Genomic DNA, 17,794 nt, shown 5'->3' with positions numbered 1-17,794 from the left:
GCTGAAGCGAGAAGCCAGCCCATGAGCTCGAGCATTTTTCAATCTGCATGTAAACATGGAAGCGGAGAGGCTGAGCCCACAACTTATCTTTAGCAGTCCTGGGGCTGCATTCCGCCCCCACTAAGCCGCCTCGTTTGTAAGCGAGGAACATTCGCTGGTCGTGGTGATGGGTTCTGTTTCCATCGCCATCCAGTGTAACACATGCAAAGACGGAAATAACGTATTACCTCGGCGAGAATATTGCGTAGGCCAAGGTATATAGTAGGCAAGCACCTGACGCTCTGGAGGTGTAGCCAGGAAAAAAAACTAAGTGACATGTATTCCTAGTCATAATGAACGGAGTGTAAGAACAACAAGGAGAAGGACCGGCGCCGCGCAATAAATTCGGGAGGCAGTCAAGGAATCGATTTCGAAGGCGCCGAACAGCTGCTTGAGCTCTGACTTCGGCTTGTGCATACACTCTGCGGTAGAGCGGAAGGAATCCAGGCATATCTCTGTGTGCTGGGCGTGACTCGTGTCGATAACTCTGGTCCCTTAATGCGCCTTCTTCGGCGTTGACATTGTAGGAGATGAAGAAGGTCATCATTCCTACACAGATTTCGGACGGCGAGATAACAAGCTACTCAATGCATTGCTTGCTTACCCCTCTAGTACATCAATCAGTAGATCTCTTCGCCCCATAGCTCTTTAGTAACTTCGCAGCCTCGCCACTCCCCCGTGTCAACGCATGATCTAGAGGTGATAGACCTTCATTGTCCAAAACATCAACCCGGGCGCCATGCTTGATCAAATTCCCCAAAATGGCAGTATTGTCCATATCAGCCGCCACATGGGCTGCAGTAGTCCTGTCGTCTGTTGCACAGTTGACGTCTTCCAGGCCGCGCTTAAGAATAACATCAACAATATTGACACACTCCCTAAACGTAGCCTTAACAAGTAGCGGCACGTTGCTCTTCCTCTTTTTGAGCTTAGCGCCAAGGTCGAGGAGGGTCTCGAAGGCGTCCGCGCTGTCGCGGTCCAACGTGCAGTCAAGAGGGTGCCGACCTATCTTTGAGCGGACGTTAGGGCTCATGCCGCTCGAAACTAGCTGGCGGATTGTGTTGCTGTGGCCATCCTCTGCGGCGCAGTGGAGCGCGTTGCCGTACCAATTCTCGAGCGAGGGGTCGGCGCCTTTGCGCAGGAGGGCTTTGACAATGCGCGCTTGTCCATTGGAGGCTGCCTTGATGAGAGCGGTTGTGCCGATTGTTGTTGGGGCGTTAACCTTGAATTTCTTGCGAGAGAGGAGTCTGTCGACGACTTTTTCCAGCCCGAATTCACTGGCCATGTGGAGGGCGTTGACGCTGTTGCATTCGGCCGCCGCCCAGTAGATCTCTCTATAGCCGCGGTTAAACTGTAGGACTTGGTGTGCGCAGGCTGCTGCTTGTTGGTTATCCAGGAAGCGAAAAGTAAGATACCAGACGATGGAACTACTTTCACACCCCCGTACATGATCCCCCCAATGCTTGACTGCGTACGATATGAAAGGATAGGGTCGCATCAGTCTCTTAAGTTGGCCGCTTGTTTCACGAGGACCCTCGGCGAACGGTTCGAGAAGGAGGTAGGTCAGACATAGGGCGGAGATGCCAGCCTCCGCGTCCCCGAACAATTTGGAGCTATTATTGAGTAGGTATTCGTTGACGGCGTAGTGAGATAGACGCATGATATCTGTCATAGGGTCGATGGCCACAAGTCCCAGACAGCATTCCACTACTACCCGAGGCACTGGTTGATGGTTGGGGCGCACTGCAGTTTCGCTAAGCTGGACTGACAAGATGTCTGTCAGCTCGCCGGTTGTGATGGGGCGTTTCACGTGGGCTAGAAACATCAACGTTGTCATTCCAAGTCTTTTTCGTCCTTCTGGGAGATGGCGGATGCGAGATATGGTTGACCGAAATATATCCGGTAGATCTTTAGCCAGCGTGGAGAGGGAGTCTTCCATATCTCCGGTGGTTGGCTCTCGCAAGACAGCTTTGGTACGGAGAACGGTTAGGAAAAACCTGGGCGTTGTCAGCCTGTGAAAGACAATAGCATATCAACATGTGGATACTGACATTCCATCAGCTTGCTGAGTGATCGTATTGGCAATTTCTTCAGCAAAATCCGCGTCCACCATATCGCTGTTTCCAGCTCGGCTTATCTCTTGAGACACATATGCTTTCAGGTCCATCTCGGATGCGCGTACTGGAATATCTAGGCGGCAAGGGAATGTCGAGGGGACTTCTTGGACGTGTGGGCGACTTGTGAGGAGAAGCCGAACCTTGGAGATACATGCAAGATGTCCTAAATAGCTAACAATAGTCCTTCGTAAACTCGGATCGACGCACTCGTCGAGGGCATCTATTAAGATGTAAAATCGCGGCAATGACTGTGCACTCTCTGATATCACCTGCTGAAGAGCACTTACCGACGGTGGACTCCCACTTGTATGAGCATCTACCAGCTTTTTCGGTATGTTAGGAAAGTAGTCTAGTAGCTGCCTTAGGAGGGCCCTAAGAAACAAAGTGAACGTCTGACGAGACTGATGCTCATAGTCGAAATAATGGAAGACCACGGGGTCTTCTCGGCCAGAGGATCGTTGCTTTAGCACGTCGATGATGTTCGAACTGCAAAAATCAGTATAGACACCAACTTGCGCAACAAGGATTTAACAGACAAGAGAACCGTTTTTCCAGCGCCTCCCATGCCGTGGCACCAAAGAACATTAGGACTTGCGAAGTCGTCACGCCACTTTGTGTACTCCGGGTGCTCTACCAGCCAGCCACCAGTACCTTGAACACGAAGCGAGGTCACAAACGCGTGTCTCTGCTGTTGTTCAAGAGGTGCGATCCAAGCTAGGATGGACCTGCGCTGCTCCAAACCGGAACTTGGAGGATGTAGAATCAGAAGCTCTTTTGCATATGCCGCGGCCACTGCTGCTGCAAACGGCTGCCAGCTCGCGTTCTTATGCGAGTCGCAGTAGTCCGATATTCCCCGGATGACAAGGCAGGGTAGATTATTCATGAGTCCGGCAGCTTCCATCTCGAAACAGAGAACGCCGCCCAGCTCAGCGCTGAGTCGATCTCTTGTTGTTGCGTCCTTCATGACCTGGTTCCCGGAGGCTATTGTACCGTAATGGATTTTGAACGCACTTCCAGTCCGCGGTGTGCGTGGGACAACTGACTCCTGGGGACAGTCTGTCGAGGTGGATTCTCCATCCACAATATACGAGCTCTGGTACAGTACGTCGGGACCTGCATTCCGACGATCAAATTTCGTGCCCTCAAACTGAGATAGATAAGCGGACATAGTGTCCTTGCCGAGAGTATGATTGGACTGGAGTCGGGAAACGGTTCTGAGGATCGACGCAGGAGGTGCATTGAGGAAGCCGGTGCGTGTCTGTTGTCCGCCAGAGACGGTCTTTCCCAGGTCATACTGGACCACCCCGCCATATGTACCTTGCGGCTGACTGACCACAACGTCGCCGAGACGAATGTCGTTCTCTGAGCTCGGAACCCCGCCGCCAATGCCGACCATCAAGCAAAATTCCATCGCTGGGAATTTAGCTTTTAGACTAGCTGCCACTGTAGCCCCGTTTGCGATTCCAAGCTGCCCGGAAGGAAAGCAGGCTACCACGACGTTGTGCTCTCCGATCCGGCCCAGCGTGTAGGAAGAGTCATCGTGGTATTCGTACTCTTCGTCGAGCACCTTCCGGGCAGCGGCAAGTTCAATGGGCAAGGCAGTCACCCAGCCCACGGTAAAGTCCTCATATCGTAAGTGGTAGCCGTTCATTACGAGTATGTCCTCGCTTCGTCTTCGAGAGGTGAGACAGGAAGACGAGCTGCAGGAGCAGGAACGAGGCTGAACTGTCCCTCCCCCGCTCAGCTCATCACGTGGCGTAGCGCAGTCTAGGTATAAGTATGGCGAAGCGATCTAACCTGCGGCAGGACCGATTAGTTTAAGTCTTGGCATGTTTTCTGCAAATGAGAATCATACGCCAATTCATGGGTGTAGAAGTCAAATGATGGCGGTTATGTACTTAAAGTATTGCTGTATCATTGTTGGCCCTGGGGCCAAGGGACTATATCTGAGTACTACACCGTTCCGTCATCAGCTGTGCCTTGTTCCCTCTCCAGTTGTCTTTTTTACCACCGAGAAACAAAAAATGACGCTCGCAGCTCTCGGTGTTTACATGGCATTCTCTCGAGCAATTCCTACATGGATTTCAAATACCAATTCTGCCTGTATCCGTTCTGGTCGTTGTCGTCGTCGCACCGGTTGACGGTCCCATAACGCAGTATGCATATCCTAGCCATAGATTTGTACAAGTACTTCCAACTGTTTAAAAAAGTGGGCAGATGTTAGATGGATGAACGAGTTGTCGTGATCAAGGAGCGACACTTATTACGGAGGTTTCACTCGTAGAGCTGTGCAAGGGTCACGCTGAACTTGGCTTGACTGGTTGAACAGTCATCGCCTGACGCAGCGGTGTAATACTTCTAGCACTCGTCTACTATACCGGTCTGCGTTGGAGCCGCCGGGGCAGTGGTAGACGAAGACGAAGTAAAAGTGGCAGAGGTGCCATCATCCGTCCGGACGCACAAGGCGCGCATATCACCACGGTCGAGGTTAGCGTAAAGCTGTGTATCACAGTCTCCCTCGAGTCAAGGGTTCATTGCCTTCAGTCGATCTTCCGTTAAGCTGAAGCTGGATGCAAAATACGAACATGGGGCGTCCGTGTGTTAATGTCTAACATGAGCTCTGTATCCTCAGGAAGGGAAAGTTAGATCCATTGGACTTACAGGCTTCCAAGTAGCCGTAAGTAATAGTGAAACAGTTGCAGTTCGGTACGGTATCTGGCTCGGTGGCGTTGACAGACACACAGCCGTCAAATTTTGGGGTCGAGGCCGCTTCCTTTTCTATTGTATATTCTATGAGCTTTCAATAAACAAATAACAGCGTCCGCAGTTCGGTACTTACGTGAAGCCTCATCCTTGATGGCACAGTAGCTGTAGCCAGCTTGTAAGGCGCAGGTGCTCATATCGAAAGGTAAGCTAGGGTTCCACTCCAGCAGCTGGTAAATTGCGACCTCGGCCGAGAAGGCCGCTTTCTTGCAAAGATTCGCTTCGAGGTGGTAGGGGTCATAGTCCCGATAGTACTCGCAGCCCTCGATGGTACCGGGGGCCCTCGATAGTGTTGTTGGTACGTACTTAAGACCCCGAGCTGCTAGTTGAAGTGGGTATTTTGCTGTCGACTGAAGAAAAGGTAGCTGTGGGTACTGTAAAGAGAGGCGTTGCGACAGGGTAGTTGGAGTAGGTGGAAATATCACCTATGGGGGCCACGCAGTAAGCCTCACCAAGAGGCAGGTTGGTATTCACCGAGCTGGCCCACATGGCGCCTGAGACTAAGGACTCGTAGAATCAACAGAAATGAGAGACCTGCTCATCATAGGCCCATACCGGCTGGACTTGGAGGGATGGGAGGAGAAATATGAGAAAGTGTGCCTGGCGGGAGACGGGGCGAAGCTTCGAGATCCCAGAGGTTGGCGATATGGTGTAGGCTTAGGTACGGTACCTTAGCACAGTCCAGTGGCCGGTGATTTGCCGGACCGAGCAGAAGAGATTTCCGCGTGCCGGCTCCGATCGTCCTGTTTTCTTTAGTGGTGGAGTCGGACCCGTGATTGTGAACAAGCAATCTGAGCCCAGGCCCCGGACCAGGGCGCATATCGGGCAGATATACCGTACCGATTGCCGTGGTCTTGCTATTTAGGAGTTGCAGAAGGAAGGGTTTACTGTGCGCCCATCTAGCTTACAATCCACCTGAGCGGTGTTGTTTCTTTGGTTGCAAGCCATGGCCATAGCCATAGTAGAAATATAGGAAGCCAACAGCGTGGATGAATTGGGTTTAACGCGCGTGGAGCTCGCTTCGTTCCGCCGTTTGGTCTTCTCTTGTTGATTGAGCTGCTTGCTTTGCTTGTCCTCATCTCGTCTTCCCACAGGCACGGAAAACACCAAAAAATGATCCTTGCAATTCGAGATCTACACAAGGCCTTGTCCCGATCAGTCAGTACGGGGTTCCCGAATATCCCCGTTCAAATCAAACCAGCACCGACCAAACCCGAGCAAATCAAACTTAACAGCTCCCTCCTATCTCACAGCGGCTGTCTCACCCAGATCCGCAACATACACATCTCGCCTCCACAAGTCCACCTGCCAGAAAAATCACCAAGAGAAACCATCCGCAAGCTCCTTGAGCCACACTCCAACCCATCAACCTTCCCTACTCCGCCGAAAAACTACCCCCGCATGCTAGAGCAAACCTATTCTGGCGACATACTCGAGGAGTCCCTGCACATAGACGGCCACCGCGCCTGGGGGTTCGTCATATACCGATGTACGTACAAGAATGATGCCGACTGTGCCGCATTCCTGCGCCTGCTCCTGGACGACACGAAGAAAATGCTGTTGTTAAGCGCGGGCGAGCTTGATCTCCTGCGGAACCTGGCACTCACTATCTTCGACGATCCCACCAAGTTTGATGGGGTTACGGCGGCAGTTGTCCGGGAGCACTTCAAGGACTGGGCAGCGGCGGCCCCTGTGCGCGAACAGGGGGCCGGGAAAGGACTGTGTCCGAAGCCGGGCTTTGTGTCCCAACGGTACGCCTATTGTCTGCAGGTTGGGGAGGAGGAGTTGGAGTCTGTCCTAAGGCCTGCGTCCAGGGGGTTGAATGATAGCTTTGTGCGGTTGGTTGCGAAGGACTGGGAGTCTGGGTCGGAGGATGACGTGTATGACTGCGAGGAGCCGGTTGAGGGGTGTGTTTACTGGGATGTTGGGTGGATGAAAGTTCGGTTTCACGGTGTTATGGTCCAGACATATGTTTATTTACGTGATGATTCGATGGGGTGGGAACAGTATTACCGGCGCCCACCGTGTGTTGCATCGTTTTAATAGACCCCTTTTTGGAAGTGGCCCTGTCTACCCAGCTCCCTGATTAATTTGGGCATCTCGACGTCTTCGAACGCACCCTTCACCATGATATAGCTAAGGACACTGTTGAGCCCTATGCGTACGGGTTTGTGGAATATAAGAATTGGCCCCATTGTCAATTGGTTTCAGAGACCCAGCGGAATATGATACGGTAACGGAGCTACCTGTCGAGTGCCTTTTTAAGGCATTTCAGGGAGTGGGCTGAGAGCGCGCCGCGACGTGAACAGCCGCCTCCTCCACCAACACCACCTGCTTCCAACCCATTGTAAATGGGTCTTCTCTTCAACCTCCCAGCAGCGATATACATACTGTCTCCAGGAAACGCAGGAAAAGCTCGACGGCCTCTTTGCCCGGAGTCCTGCCCAGGGTCTTCATATGTACCACGCCTCCGTGCCCCTGATCAACAAGAAGTGATCTCCGTCCTCGCCGTCCTCGCCGTCCGAGCACGAAATAGAGGGGTGAGTCGAGGAGCCGCTTGAGGGGGGTACGCTCCAGGACGCCGGCTGAATGAACATCGCGTTCATGGATGTGTTTGTCAATCCGTAGGCGGAACTCTGGGATGGGAACGCGTGGGCGGATTGGTATGCCCGGCTGCTCGCTGTTGCTTGTCTCACGCACGGCTCACGTACTGATTCAGTTTGAGTTTAGGCTGTTTTCTGGGCGGGGTTGGCTTGGGAGGTTGGCATGCAGGCGTGGATATGTGCTCATCGTAGATATAGATATCCTCCGTTAGGCAGTACGGGGAGAAGAAGATATCTACGCTATAAGGCATCCAGGGTCATCTTTTCTAGCAAGTGAAGGTCTCACTCCCATTTACAGACGTACCGTAACCCGCAGCTTTAGTCCTGGCGAAGATTTTGTCCATGGGCATACTCAACATTACCAGCTACCCGTGGACCGCGGCGATTATTGCCTATGTCAGAGCACGGTCGCCTGGAGTTCACATATCGCTTACTCAATTGAATCATGCAGAGACAGCTTTATCAACACGAACCCCAAGGAGGTTTGTCTGAATAAAGCCTCCTCGCAAGGAGGCCTCTCCAATTATCACAAATCATCACCAATAAGATACTAAAATATACAAAATCGAGAGAGAAGTACACAACGAAAGTATTACTCGTACAAGATGAAGCTTATCCTTCATGCTCCATAAATCAGTCCAAATCCATCATATCTTCCGCGGGAGTCCGATGACCCTCATCGCCGTCATCGCCATTATCATCAACGTCGAGATCCATGTCATCGACATCCACATCCACATCCAGCCCGTCGTCACTGCTATAGTACTCCTCCCCTTCATCCGGCACACGATACCGAAGAGACTCGAATACCGGCGCATCTGGTGCCTTGACAGTCCGTGTAGCGAAGAACGGATGCCCAGCGCGCAGCGGCCAATTCTGGCAAATGTAGCCCATAGGCGTGTCGGTAATGTCCTGACCCTGACGATGGATGCCAAGCCACTCCTGCAGGAAGTTCAGGCGGTTTTTGGTCCATGAGTTCAGAGTTTCATCTTCTTCGCCGGGAACGCCGGAAAGTGAATAGAGGGGGTCGGAGATATCCGCGTACTCTGAGAAGGGGAAGTAGAGTCGGCCTGCGATAATCCCTAGCTCGAACGGAAGCCAGACGGGTGGTTTCCAGTCCGCTGGAAGACTGGGCAAAGAGTAATAGGTGAGGTCGTTGAAATGCAGCATTGACTTTGTCCAGGGCGCCGCGTAGAGGATGAGGTGGGTATTCAGGGGCAGGGAGTCGCGCATGATTGGAATTAGCTCTTCGGCCTCTTCTGGGATGACTATCAGAGCAGTCTCAGTAACTGTGTTATAGAGCAGCCAGTTCACAGGACGTGTATAAGTGTCATCTTTGACTGACTTCTTCAGTTTGATTGTCCGGGGAAATTCGACAGAGAGGTAGATATGAGGCACCAGGGACGATCCTTCGATCTTGTACTTCTCTCCGAGTTGCGTATTTTCCAGCCATTCCGCTGCTGACACGACGTTATCCGATCTGAGGAGGTTGCCTTTGGCGAAATCCAAGACTGATCCATGCAGACCAGGGAACCGCAAACCCTTCTTGCGACAAGGGCGCTAAAGCTCACGTTCCTCTTCAATCTCGTAGGCCACCTCGCGTTATTGCTCCACCTCTTCCAGTGCTGAACCACGAGCTGACTCGAACGTCTCAGACTCCTGGTGTTGTTTGGCCTCAAGCGCTTGCATCAGAGCCGTCACTCTACCACCAGACGCGAATGCTGTGGGTGACGATTCGAGCGTCGCGTCATTGCGGTACTTCGGTTCGTATAGCTGCTCCAAGGTTTGCTGTTCGGGCTGTTGCAATGTCTCTATGTACGCTTTCCTATGCTCGGGGTTGGAAAGGAACTTTTTGTACATTGTGGCCGCATGCATTCGAGTAGTAAAGTCCTTGCCTTGGGCAAAGTACAAGGGCGAAAGCTCACGATTGGTCGCGCAGGTTTGATCGAGCAGCCAAGCAATCACGTCTGAAGAGTCCAAGGCACTCCCCGAGGTCTTCTTCTGAACGTCGAGGATACTTTGATGAACCTCCGGTGGCGCTATGAAAATCACAGACTGCGTGGTGCCGAGTTGCCGCAGCCTCATTGCAGCTATGGAACGATTAGAAAATGGACCAACAGGGATGTAGACAATAGTATCTTACCCTGAACAGTTTGGTCTTTGGTCTGTCCGAGACCCAGAGTAACTGCACCTACCGTTTTGACAGGGAATCTGAGGTCGACTCCTCTGCAGTGAGCCTCATCTAAATAGACAAGAACTTCGTTGGGGTCGTCCGCAAACGGGCTAGCCAACAGGGGAACGCGCTTTAAGCTGCGATGCATAATCCAGGGCTTGTTGTCATCACCAAAGTATACGGCCCCTTGAGCTTCCCAGTCCGCCTTCAACCATTCTCTAGCCACGGCCTCGTTGTTCATCTCCATGATGAAAGCACCCGCATCAATGAGGACGCGAATATTTTTTCCATGTAGGTACTCCAACAGTGCGTTCTCGGACATGCGTCGTCCGTCTCGCCCTACGGCGATACTACAGCTCCAATTTCTAGACTGAAGAAGATAGGTAAGCACCTCAGCATTTGTATGAGACAAACCGGGCAGGTCACGCTGTTTAATGGTGAGTGGCAGAAGTCGGCGATTGTCATTTGTACCTGAAAAGCCGGTTGTGATGCCTGGACGAATCCATAGGTCCTCTGTCGAGCGATACTGCGAGCCGTGGCTCAAGAGAAGATCTCAGCCAGAGGCTGAGATCTTGGTGGCGAACTGTCTGGCATGGAGAGGAAACACAAAGTTGCAGCGGAAATGATTGATCACTTCACGCGTATAGCGCAAATGCCGCCATATTACCGCAACCAAGCCCGCATCATCCACCGTAATAGCGGCCCAATGCCGTAACGCTTCTGGTAGGGAAACCGATGTTTGAGTCCACCGCTCGTATTCTGTCGCAGGGTGATCGGACTTGAGGACTGCCTCCAAGCTCCGCTTCAGTTGGGGCAAGCTCAACCCTTCATAGTAGAATGCAAGGCAAGTGAACAGGATTGCGACATCCGGATGACCCCATTCAGCCTGTTCAGATGGAACGCCCTTTGCGTGGAAAGGGACTGCGATTGGGTCTCGACCATGGTGAATCCCATACCCAACATTCCACCTTTTCTTGAGACTTAATATGAGGATTCCGTGTACAAGTAATCCTCTTAGCAAATAGACCACCTTCCTCGATCGCGAGGAATCGGGAAAAAGCTTTGCAATGCGTTTCGTCACTGACTTGTCAATCTTATCCTCGGTTATGAACAGTCGTATGGCCTCTTTCCCTTTTTCATTACAATCATCGAGTGGTAACAAAGTTGTCCCTTTATTGCAAATGTCTTGCGCAATTTTGCGGACAAGCCTTCCGGAGTAGATACGTCACAGGAAACCCTGTTGAGTTGCGCTGTAGAATATCAATGCTCCAGGGGTACTCTCGGGCAAGATCGTTGAAATATCGGGAGCAGAGACCAAGAAGGGCCATAGCGACTTCCCACCGGTCCGGATGACCGTCGACTGAGAGCTGTGCACCACCTGGGTATATTAGTTGCGTCTTCACCGCCAGAGTGAAATCACATTCGTCGACTACATCACGAGATACCTCGTTCAACCAGTTCTGCGTCTCAATCATCTGACTCGCTTCTGTTAGCTTTGAATCGGCGAGGCGTTGGAGTCCGCTGAGCTTGAACGACAAGATGTGCTCGGGTACGCTCAGTATTATGCCAGAACTGAGCAGCGTGTTGGCATGCAATTGATGATAGTCCGCGATGAGGGACAGAGTCGCCCGAGTCTGTCGGGAGAATGGGACATGTGCCATGCTGCGGCCGAGGAGACCACCTAGGCGTGACTGGAGGATTTGCGCAGCCTGCCACAACAGCGCTTTAGGAACAAGAAGTCTTATGAGCATCGCACCATTCGCCAACACTGCGGCAACCATTTCCATAATCACGGACGTTTTCCCTTGGCTCATGTTCGTTTGAAGCACAGAATTGTCCCCGGAGGAGGGTGAAATCATCTCCATGGCAACAGTAACCTGACCCTGTCGAATTTGGATATTGGCGTCAATCTCAAGAAGAATCCAGTCTGGAAATTCTGCGGGGTTCCAATTAATGTGGCCAGGGTCGCATTCGCGGTCGTGTGCGCTGTTATCGTGCTTTTTGACGGCCTCATTCAATCTCAGGAGCTTCTGTAATCTAGTGATTGCTAGAGCGTACGACACAAACAATTCTTTCATCCCCGGTCCGAAATCATGCTTTGATGTCGAATGTAGCTGCCTTAGAATCGTGGTAGGGGTCAAGCTAGGCCACAATTCACCTCTTGTTAACCATTTGAACCTTGAGTCATGGGCGCGGAGAGAGTCGCTGATACAACGATGGTAGCCCTTGATATCGGCAAGAGCTGCTTGAATTTGGGCATCAACCCTCATCTGCGGTGTGAGCTGGATCATTTAATGCTTATGGTCTAAAGCAGGATTCGCCTTGAGTGCTGTGATGCTCTGTTCAAGGTCCTGAGCATACGTGGATCTCACTGAACAATTGGAACGGCCAAGCTGGTGGACTATGGTCTCAAGCTCAAGAATTTCCGGTGACGGTGGTTTCAGGGCATCGAACTTCTGCACTGGAGCTGGCAATTCTGGAACCTCCAAGACGCCCTGTTCCATAGAACGTCCTAGGTATCTGGGGATTTGGAGCGCTTGCTTTCCCAGGAGATCTTCTTCCAGTCGAGGATACAAAGAGAGAGCGTGTTTTCGTTTTGGGCCTAGAATCTCTTGCTGAGTGCGACTTGGGACCGTCGGTAATGCGAAATCGTCTGTGGCTGCGAAGTGATGGTTCAAGATTGTTTGAACTTTCTCCAAATGACTTTGGAATTGGGAATTCTGATATAGTCTGGTCCATTCTGGCATTATAGTCTCCTTGGCCAGCGTCTTGTTCAAAAACTTCGGCACAAACTCTTCCACAGATGGCTCTGCACAAGGCCACTGTCAAATCAGCATCTTGGTTAGCTAGGAGCCCTCCTTTTCGCTCCTTGCATCGTATCCGAACCTAGCATTCTCATCGGTCACCGGGTGTCTCTTGAAGATTGAGGGCTGAGGGGGGTACGATGTCCTGATCATCGGCCGCAGAGTATCAGATGTAGGCTTCTCATCCCTGACGAATCTATCATAAGACTCGTGTTGAAGAAACTCTAGGTTTCTGAACTCCGGGAACACATAAAAAGACGCGATGGCTCGCAGTGCGGTCATGTTTACTCCGTCCCGAAACGCAATCACGCCCAATTGAAACATGAGGTTATACACGTCATCTTCTTTGGCATTCCGGCACATGTTCACTAGGCCTCCCCATTCTTCACCAAGGTTGACTTGGAGGCAGTCGCTGAGGTTGTAAAGGCTGAATGAATTTGTATAACCACCGACTAAGGGCCAGCTTTCCAGTAGCCCAATCAGATCCCGGGTAGTGGTTATTGAGGATGGCTGTTTCTGGAGCAAAGTGACGATATCACGAACATTATTGGCTGCTTCGGAAGTATACCAAGCGTCTCGAGAAACATATAAAACGTCCTCAGGTTGGAAGACCTGCGAAGAGCCGGGAGCCTCAAAGATTGCCCGCCGCCGTTGCGCTCGTTCGCGCAGATGACTTGTATTGACCGGCGTCGTCAGACTATTCTCAGTTGGACCCAATTTGAGGTTGGAGAACTGAGATAGAAGATCAGACCTTTTGAGTATCGCATCCACAACAGGATAAAAGCCATCATGCTGAATGTTTGCTGTCAGGCGAGGGTTCCAGGAAACCAGTTGCTGACAACGCGTGCCTTTAGGGTAATACTGCCTTTGCGGTGTCAGGCTAGCTATCTGAAGCAGGATTCTCCTACAGTCAACAGACAAGGGAGTCCAGGGCTGACAAAATCCTGATTGGAGACAGTCAAGGGCCTCTTGTGTACCAGTTCGACCGGTAAGCGGGTCCGGCAACAAATGACTTGTCAAAGCGTGTAGTTGGGCCTTTGCGTAGAGGAGTTGCGGATCCGCAGGACACTCAAGTCGTTCAAGCACGTTGTTGATGGTATATTTCGCATAGAGCCCCTTATACTCCATATCAACAAGAACGTGGCTTCGATGACGTTTTGAACGGTGTTCGCCCAGGGAGACAAGAATGCTACGCTGGGCCAGGTAGTTATCACGAAGGACTAACATACTTTGTAGACCATAAAACGTGCCTGGGTCTTGGTCACGATCGATGACCGCCTCGAGCTGATGACACTTGAGCGAGCCATTTTTCAAGACGAAGAAGGCTAGGTTCATCTGCTTCAACTCGACATTAATTGTTTTAGAGGTCTGGGTGATGATGAGGCGGTTTGCATTCTCAAAGTGAAGAAAGATCCGGGATATCTGCTTTGCCAGCGGAGAGCAGGGGTCGACCAGTGTGGATTCCTTTCGTACGGCCTTTCTCTTTCGGATGTCTAGATTTCAGTTACTTGGCTTTCTAGTGCAGATGCGTGGCTTTTGCCTAATTTCCACAATCCCGGTTCGCAAGTCCACCCAATGGAAGCTATCCATGATGAGGTGGAGTGGAAGATCAAGGTCCAGATCACCGCGGAAAGTGTCTCTCGGAACGAGCTCCAGTACAGTCATGAATGCCTCCGCTCGTATAATCAGCCGGCCTTCACGGTGACCCAGGTGGATTCGATGTTTCTCTGTAGAGTTGTGTAGGGTCCATTCCATCCCCGAGAGATGTGATGGAAAAGCAAACAGCTGCTGGTCACCAAAGAGCTCCTTTAGGACTCTGCTCTCTCGAATGTCCGCCGGTAATTTTCCGAGGGTCTTGCCATTGATGAGGAGATGCCTCTCAAGGATATGGAAATGGTAAGTTTGCGATAAAATGCCCTCTGATGCACATGTTTGGGACGTCACCCAGTTGTCGTAAGGAGGCGGTAACAGTTTCCACTCTTTGAAGTTTTGTTGCGTGCCATCTTCAACAAACCAGGCAGAGTTAATGGCAGTTCCGATGCATCCGGAATCATGCATAACACTAGTGCGCATCAATTCAGACAGTTGACTGACCAGCTTGATGTCACGGATTAGCATGTTCTTGGTCACAGTCGAAAACTGACTCAAATCAGCAAGGAGGCTCTCTTGCATGGCTATAGATGCATTGAAAAAGCAGCTCAAATCATCCGGATCGAGGGCTGAGCGAGCCGTGAGCCAGGGTGAAAAAGTCCTCCGACACAGAAGAGAGGAGAGAAAGCAGTACCGAGCAGCGGTGTTGACCGCATTCGTATCTTTGGCTTGTTTTGTCTCCTCCCGTAGTACCGTAATCCAGTTTAGAGTTATTTGTCGGATCCTAAGAAGGACCATTTTTGAGTAGGGGCGAGTCTCTGCTGGTCCGAGGGAGAAGAGCCGGAGGCAAAGTGTCAATAGAGTCTCCATCATGGTAGTCTCGCGGTGGTTCGTGGCGATAAATTCCACATGCCAACTGATTTGCTTAATCATTCTCTGGCAAAACAATTCATCTCTCAGCATAAAATGGATCACACGAAAGCTATTAGCCTCCAGTCTAGGGCCTGCCTGTAATGTAAGGTGGCAGAACAGGACCATTGTCTCCTGCAAGCCAAAGTTAACATTAGAGGAACCTAGTTCCGCAAGGATTGATAACCAGCGCCGGTTTGCTCCGCCGACCAAAGTCTGATGTGCCGTAAACTCATGGATGGTGAGCGCTGTTGGGCATTCGCTGATGCTAGCTAGGGTGTCGTAGGAAGAGGGCCCCTCTGCATTCGGAGCAAACGCTGCCGAAGCATAAAGGGCTGAGAATGGAGAACGAAGTTCTTTAGGAAGTTGAAGGGTAAGGTAGCGAGCAACACTCAGCCGCTCTGGGTATTCACTGACCCATAACTTCCGCTTTGAGTCGTAATAAGAGTATCTCAAGCCGTGCGGCAAAATTATATCACGGACGGCAGCGGGAAGTCTTCTCCAACTGTAATGGGTCCCAAGCCAGGATTTGGTACTGCTTGCTAGGGTGAAGGTGCTGGATCGGTTCTCGTTGTATCTCTGAAGTTTGGGATAATCTGGAAGCAGCCATTCCGGCTTGGCCTTACTGGAGGAATTTATCTCAACGCAGAGCCTGTTCACGATTTCCCAAGTAACTTCACGATAGGCAGCCAAGTCCTTTGGTATCTGTAGCTCGAGAAGAACAGCCTTTTGTTCGACTTCGCTTCGAGCTCCAAGAGGAAGAAAGTCCTCGTGGACTTTGACTTCGAGCCGACGTCGGGACCGCAGGTAGTAGCAATGGTTGCAGCCGCGAATGTCGTGGGACCCGTCAGGGTTGCGAAGTAGTGTACAACTTTTCGACCTCAATTTCTCAGTCAAGTCATCAAAATCATTATTGACATCCTCTAGTTCGTCTTCCTTATCATCCTTGGCGCGCTGCGAGGCTTCGATGATTCGTTCCTGCAGCCTATGAAGGGCGCCTGCGCTAGGTGAATCGAAATACCGCTCTGCAAAACAGCCAGGTGCAGGGTCCGCGAAAATGGTCGAGGTTCCATTCCTGCAGTCTTTGCAGCGAGATTGAAGATACGATTGAATATCTTGGAGACGCCTCATGTCCTTGAACCGGGCCAGAAGTAACACATCGAGCATCTCAGGGCCGAACCACGGATGGAATTCCCGCAAAACTGGATATAGAGTTGTTGCGGCTTTGTCCATGACTACCCACATGTCGAATATGCACAGAATAAAGTGAGAGAACTGTTCGGAGTCGTGATCATATGCGTCACCAACCGCAGCGATATAGTCTTTAATGGAAGATACCAACTCGATGCATCGTTTCTTGATAGCCTCCCGTGTGGATGGCAAATCAAACTCGTCCGGGGCTATTGCTACCTCCCGAGCCGTTAGCATAGAATACCTCCTGGTAAGGGTGGCGAACTGCTGTGCCGTGCTGCTCACAACAATACTTTCAAGGCGGCTTGGCTCAACAAAGTTTGTTCGCGGTATATGCTGATGAATAGGCCGAAGAACACTTCTGAGATATTCAATGCTGTTAGGGAGAGTCAAGTAGCAGTCACTATCCGAACGCAGAGGCAGCTTTGGGATTTGTCGCTGATTCTCCTGTTTCCAAAGATTCCATTCTTTCTGAATCGATGTCGTGGCAATACCAATCGAGCTTGTGCAAGGAAACTCGATTAGTCGCATAATGGATGGCTTTTCGGCTTCAAGTTTTGCCAGTCGGCGACACAGTTTGATCTCTAAAAGGTGGTAGTGTTCCGAACCCAGTTCAGGTACACATTCAGCAAGTAACTTTGCTAGAAACAAGCACATCAGCCCTTTTTAATGTATGCGGCCATGCTCGCCGAATTGCAGGTGAAGCAGGCGCTGGAGGCACATTCGCAGGGTAAGCCAGAGAGGCGAGCATCGCCAGAGAGCTTTCGCGTCCTTCCAGCATACATCATCATTGATGCGCTTTCGCAGGATCGGTGTGGACAATCGCGTGCCGTTTATCTCGAATAGAGTCATCAAGAATTGTGTTATTAGGGCGGGATTGGATGTGTCTCTATCCTCAGTCACGTTCGTGCCTGCTTTGCGAACCTTGACGCCAAACTGGTGCAAGCGCTCTACGCTTGCTTTCTCAAGAAAAAGAGCGAGATTCACCTGAAAATTTGGGTCTTCGAAAACATCGTAGGGGATGGAGACCGCACACCCGGGAGAGTCCCATTGCAAAGCCCCTTTGGCAGCAAGAGTTGGCTCGGCGGATGCAGAGATTTCGAACCCTTCGAAGATGATACCTGCTTCATCGTGTCTACGTAACCAAGAGTGTTATTGATCATACAATCATTGTAGCAGAGGAAGGACTGTGGTCCCTAAGGGCGAGAATTACTTGATGAGAAGTCCTGCATTTTGTTCGCGAATTCGAACAGCAAGAGCAGCCTCCGGGGAAACTTTGCCCAATACTTTGACAAGAACAGCTTTATTGCATATTCTTCCATCATTGACTAGAGATGACAGTCTCAATGTGTCCTCCAGAAACTGCCAGGTGGGCCACCAAGCTTCATCACACTTTGCCTTCATAACAGTCACCGCGCTGAGCAGCCGACGCAGCAAGCCCCTATCAACGGCTTCGGGGTGCTCGTCGGTCTGACCGGGCAATTCTGGTGGTAGCACGACATGATTGAATACGGACCGTAGGACGCTCCCATGCGTAGCCATTTTGTCAGTGGCCCAGTAGGCGGGCCGCGGTTAGGAAGGCAAGGCAGGAGGCGCGAACCAAAA

The 17,794-nt window shown here is 51.3% G+C and overlaps 3 protein-coding genes across 3 annotated transcripts; 1 reads left to right on the top strand and 2 right to left on the bottom strand.

The window, feature by feature from the left end:
• Positions 1-518: 518 nt before the first annotated feature.
• BDW74DRAFT_155467 (uncharacterized protein) lies at positions 519-3,671 on the bottom strand. Its single transcript, XM_073724837.1, has 3 exons — positions 2,693-3,671; positions 2,091-2,642; positions 519-2,036 (listed from the first exon to the last, which is right to left on the bottom strand). The coding sequence occupies exons 1-3, from the start codon at positions 3,565-3,567 to the stop codon at positions 656-658; spliced, it is 2,808 nt and encodes a 935-aa protein (XP_073582556.1). The 5' UTR covers positions 3,568-3,671; the 3' UTR covers positions 519-655.
• Positions 3,672-6,320: 2,649 nt separating this feature from the next.
• On the top strand, positions 6,321-6,962 carry BDW74DRAFT_185915 (uncharacterized protein; the record flags this gene model as incomplete). The annotated part of the gene is made up of 1 exon (XM_073731150.1): positions 6,321-6,962. The coding sequence occupies one exon, from the start codon at positions 6,321-6,323 to the stop codon at positions 6,960-6,962; it is 642 nt and encodes a 213-aa protein (XP_073582555.1).
• A 672-nt stretch (positions 6,963-7,634) lies between these two features.
• On the bottom strand, positions 7,635-17,731 carry BDW74DRAFT_185914 (uncharacterized protein; the record flags this gene model as incomplete). Its single annotated transcript, XM_073731149.1, has 22 exons — positions 7,635-7,657; positions 8,197-9,082; positions 9,137-9,612; positions 9,666-10,234; positions 10,280-10,865; positions 10,900-11,977; positions 12,068-12,517; positions 12,602-13,302; positions 13,339-13,379; positions 13,419-13,981; positions 14,051-14,284; positions 14,315-14,476; positions 14,510-14,596; positions 14,630-14,750; positions 14,784-14,968; positions 14,999-15,005; positions 15,036-15,086; positions 15,120-15,594; positions 15,625-16,073; positions 16,104-16,825; positions 16,973-17,324; positions 17,403-17,731. 22 exons carry the CDS (start codon positions 17,729-17,731, stop codon positions 7,635-7,637), a joined length of 8,547 nt encoding a protein of 2,848 aa, XP_073582554.1.
• Positions 17,732-17,794: the final 63 nt, after the last annotated feature.

The sequence above is a fragment of the Aspergillus multicolor genome (genome assembly GCF_047715735.1).
Source record: "Aspergillus multicolor strain CBS 133.54 unplaced genomic scaffold BDW74scaffold_17, whole genome shotgun sequence".
Lineage (NCBI taxonomy): Eukaryota > Fungi > Ascomycota > Eurotiomycetes > Eurotiales > Aspergillaceae > Aspergillus > Aspergillus multicolor.
Note: the sequence above shows the minus strand (reverse complement) of the source record. Positions and strands in the feature narration are given on the sequence as shown.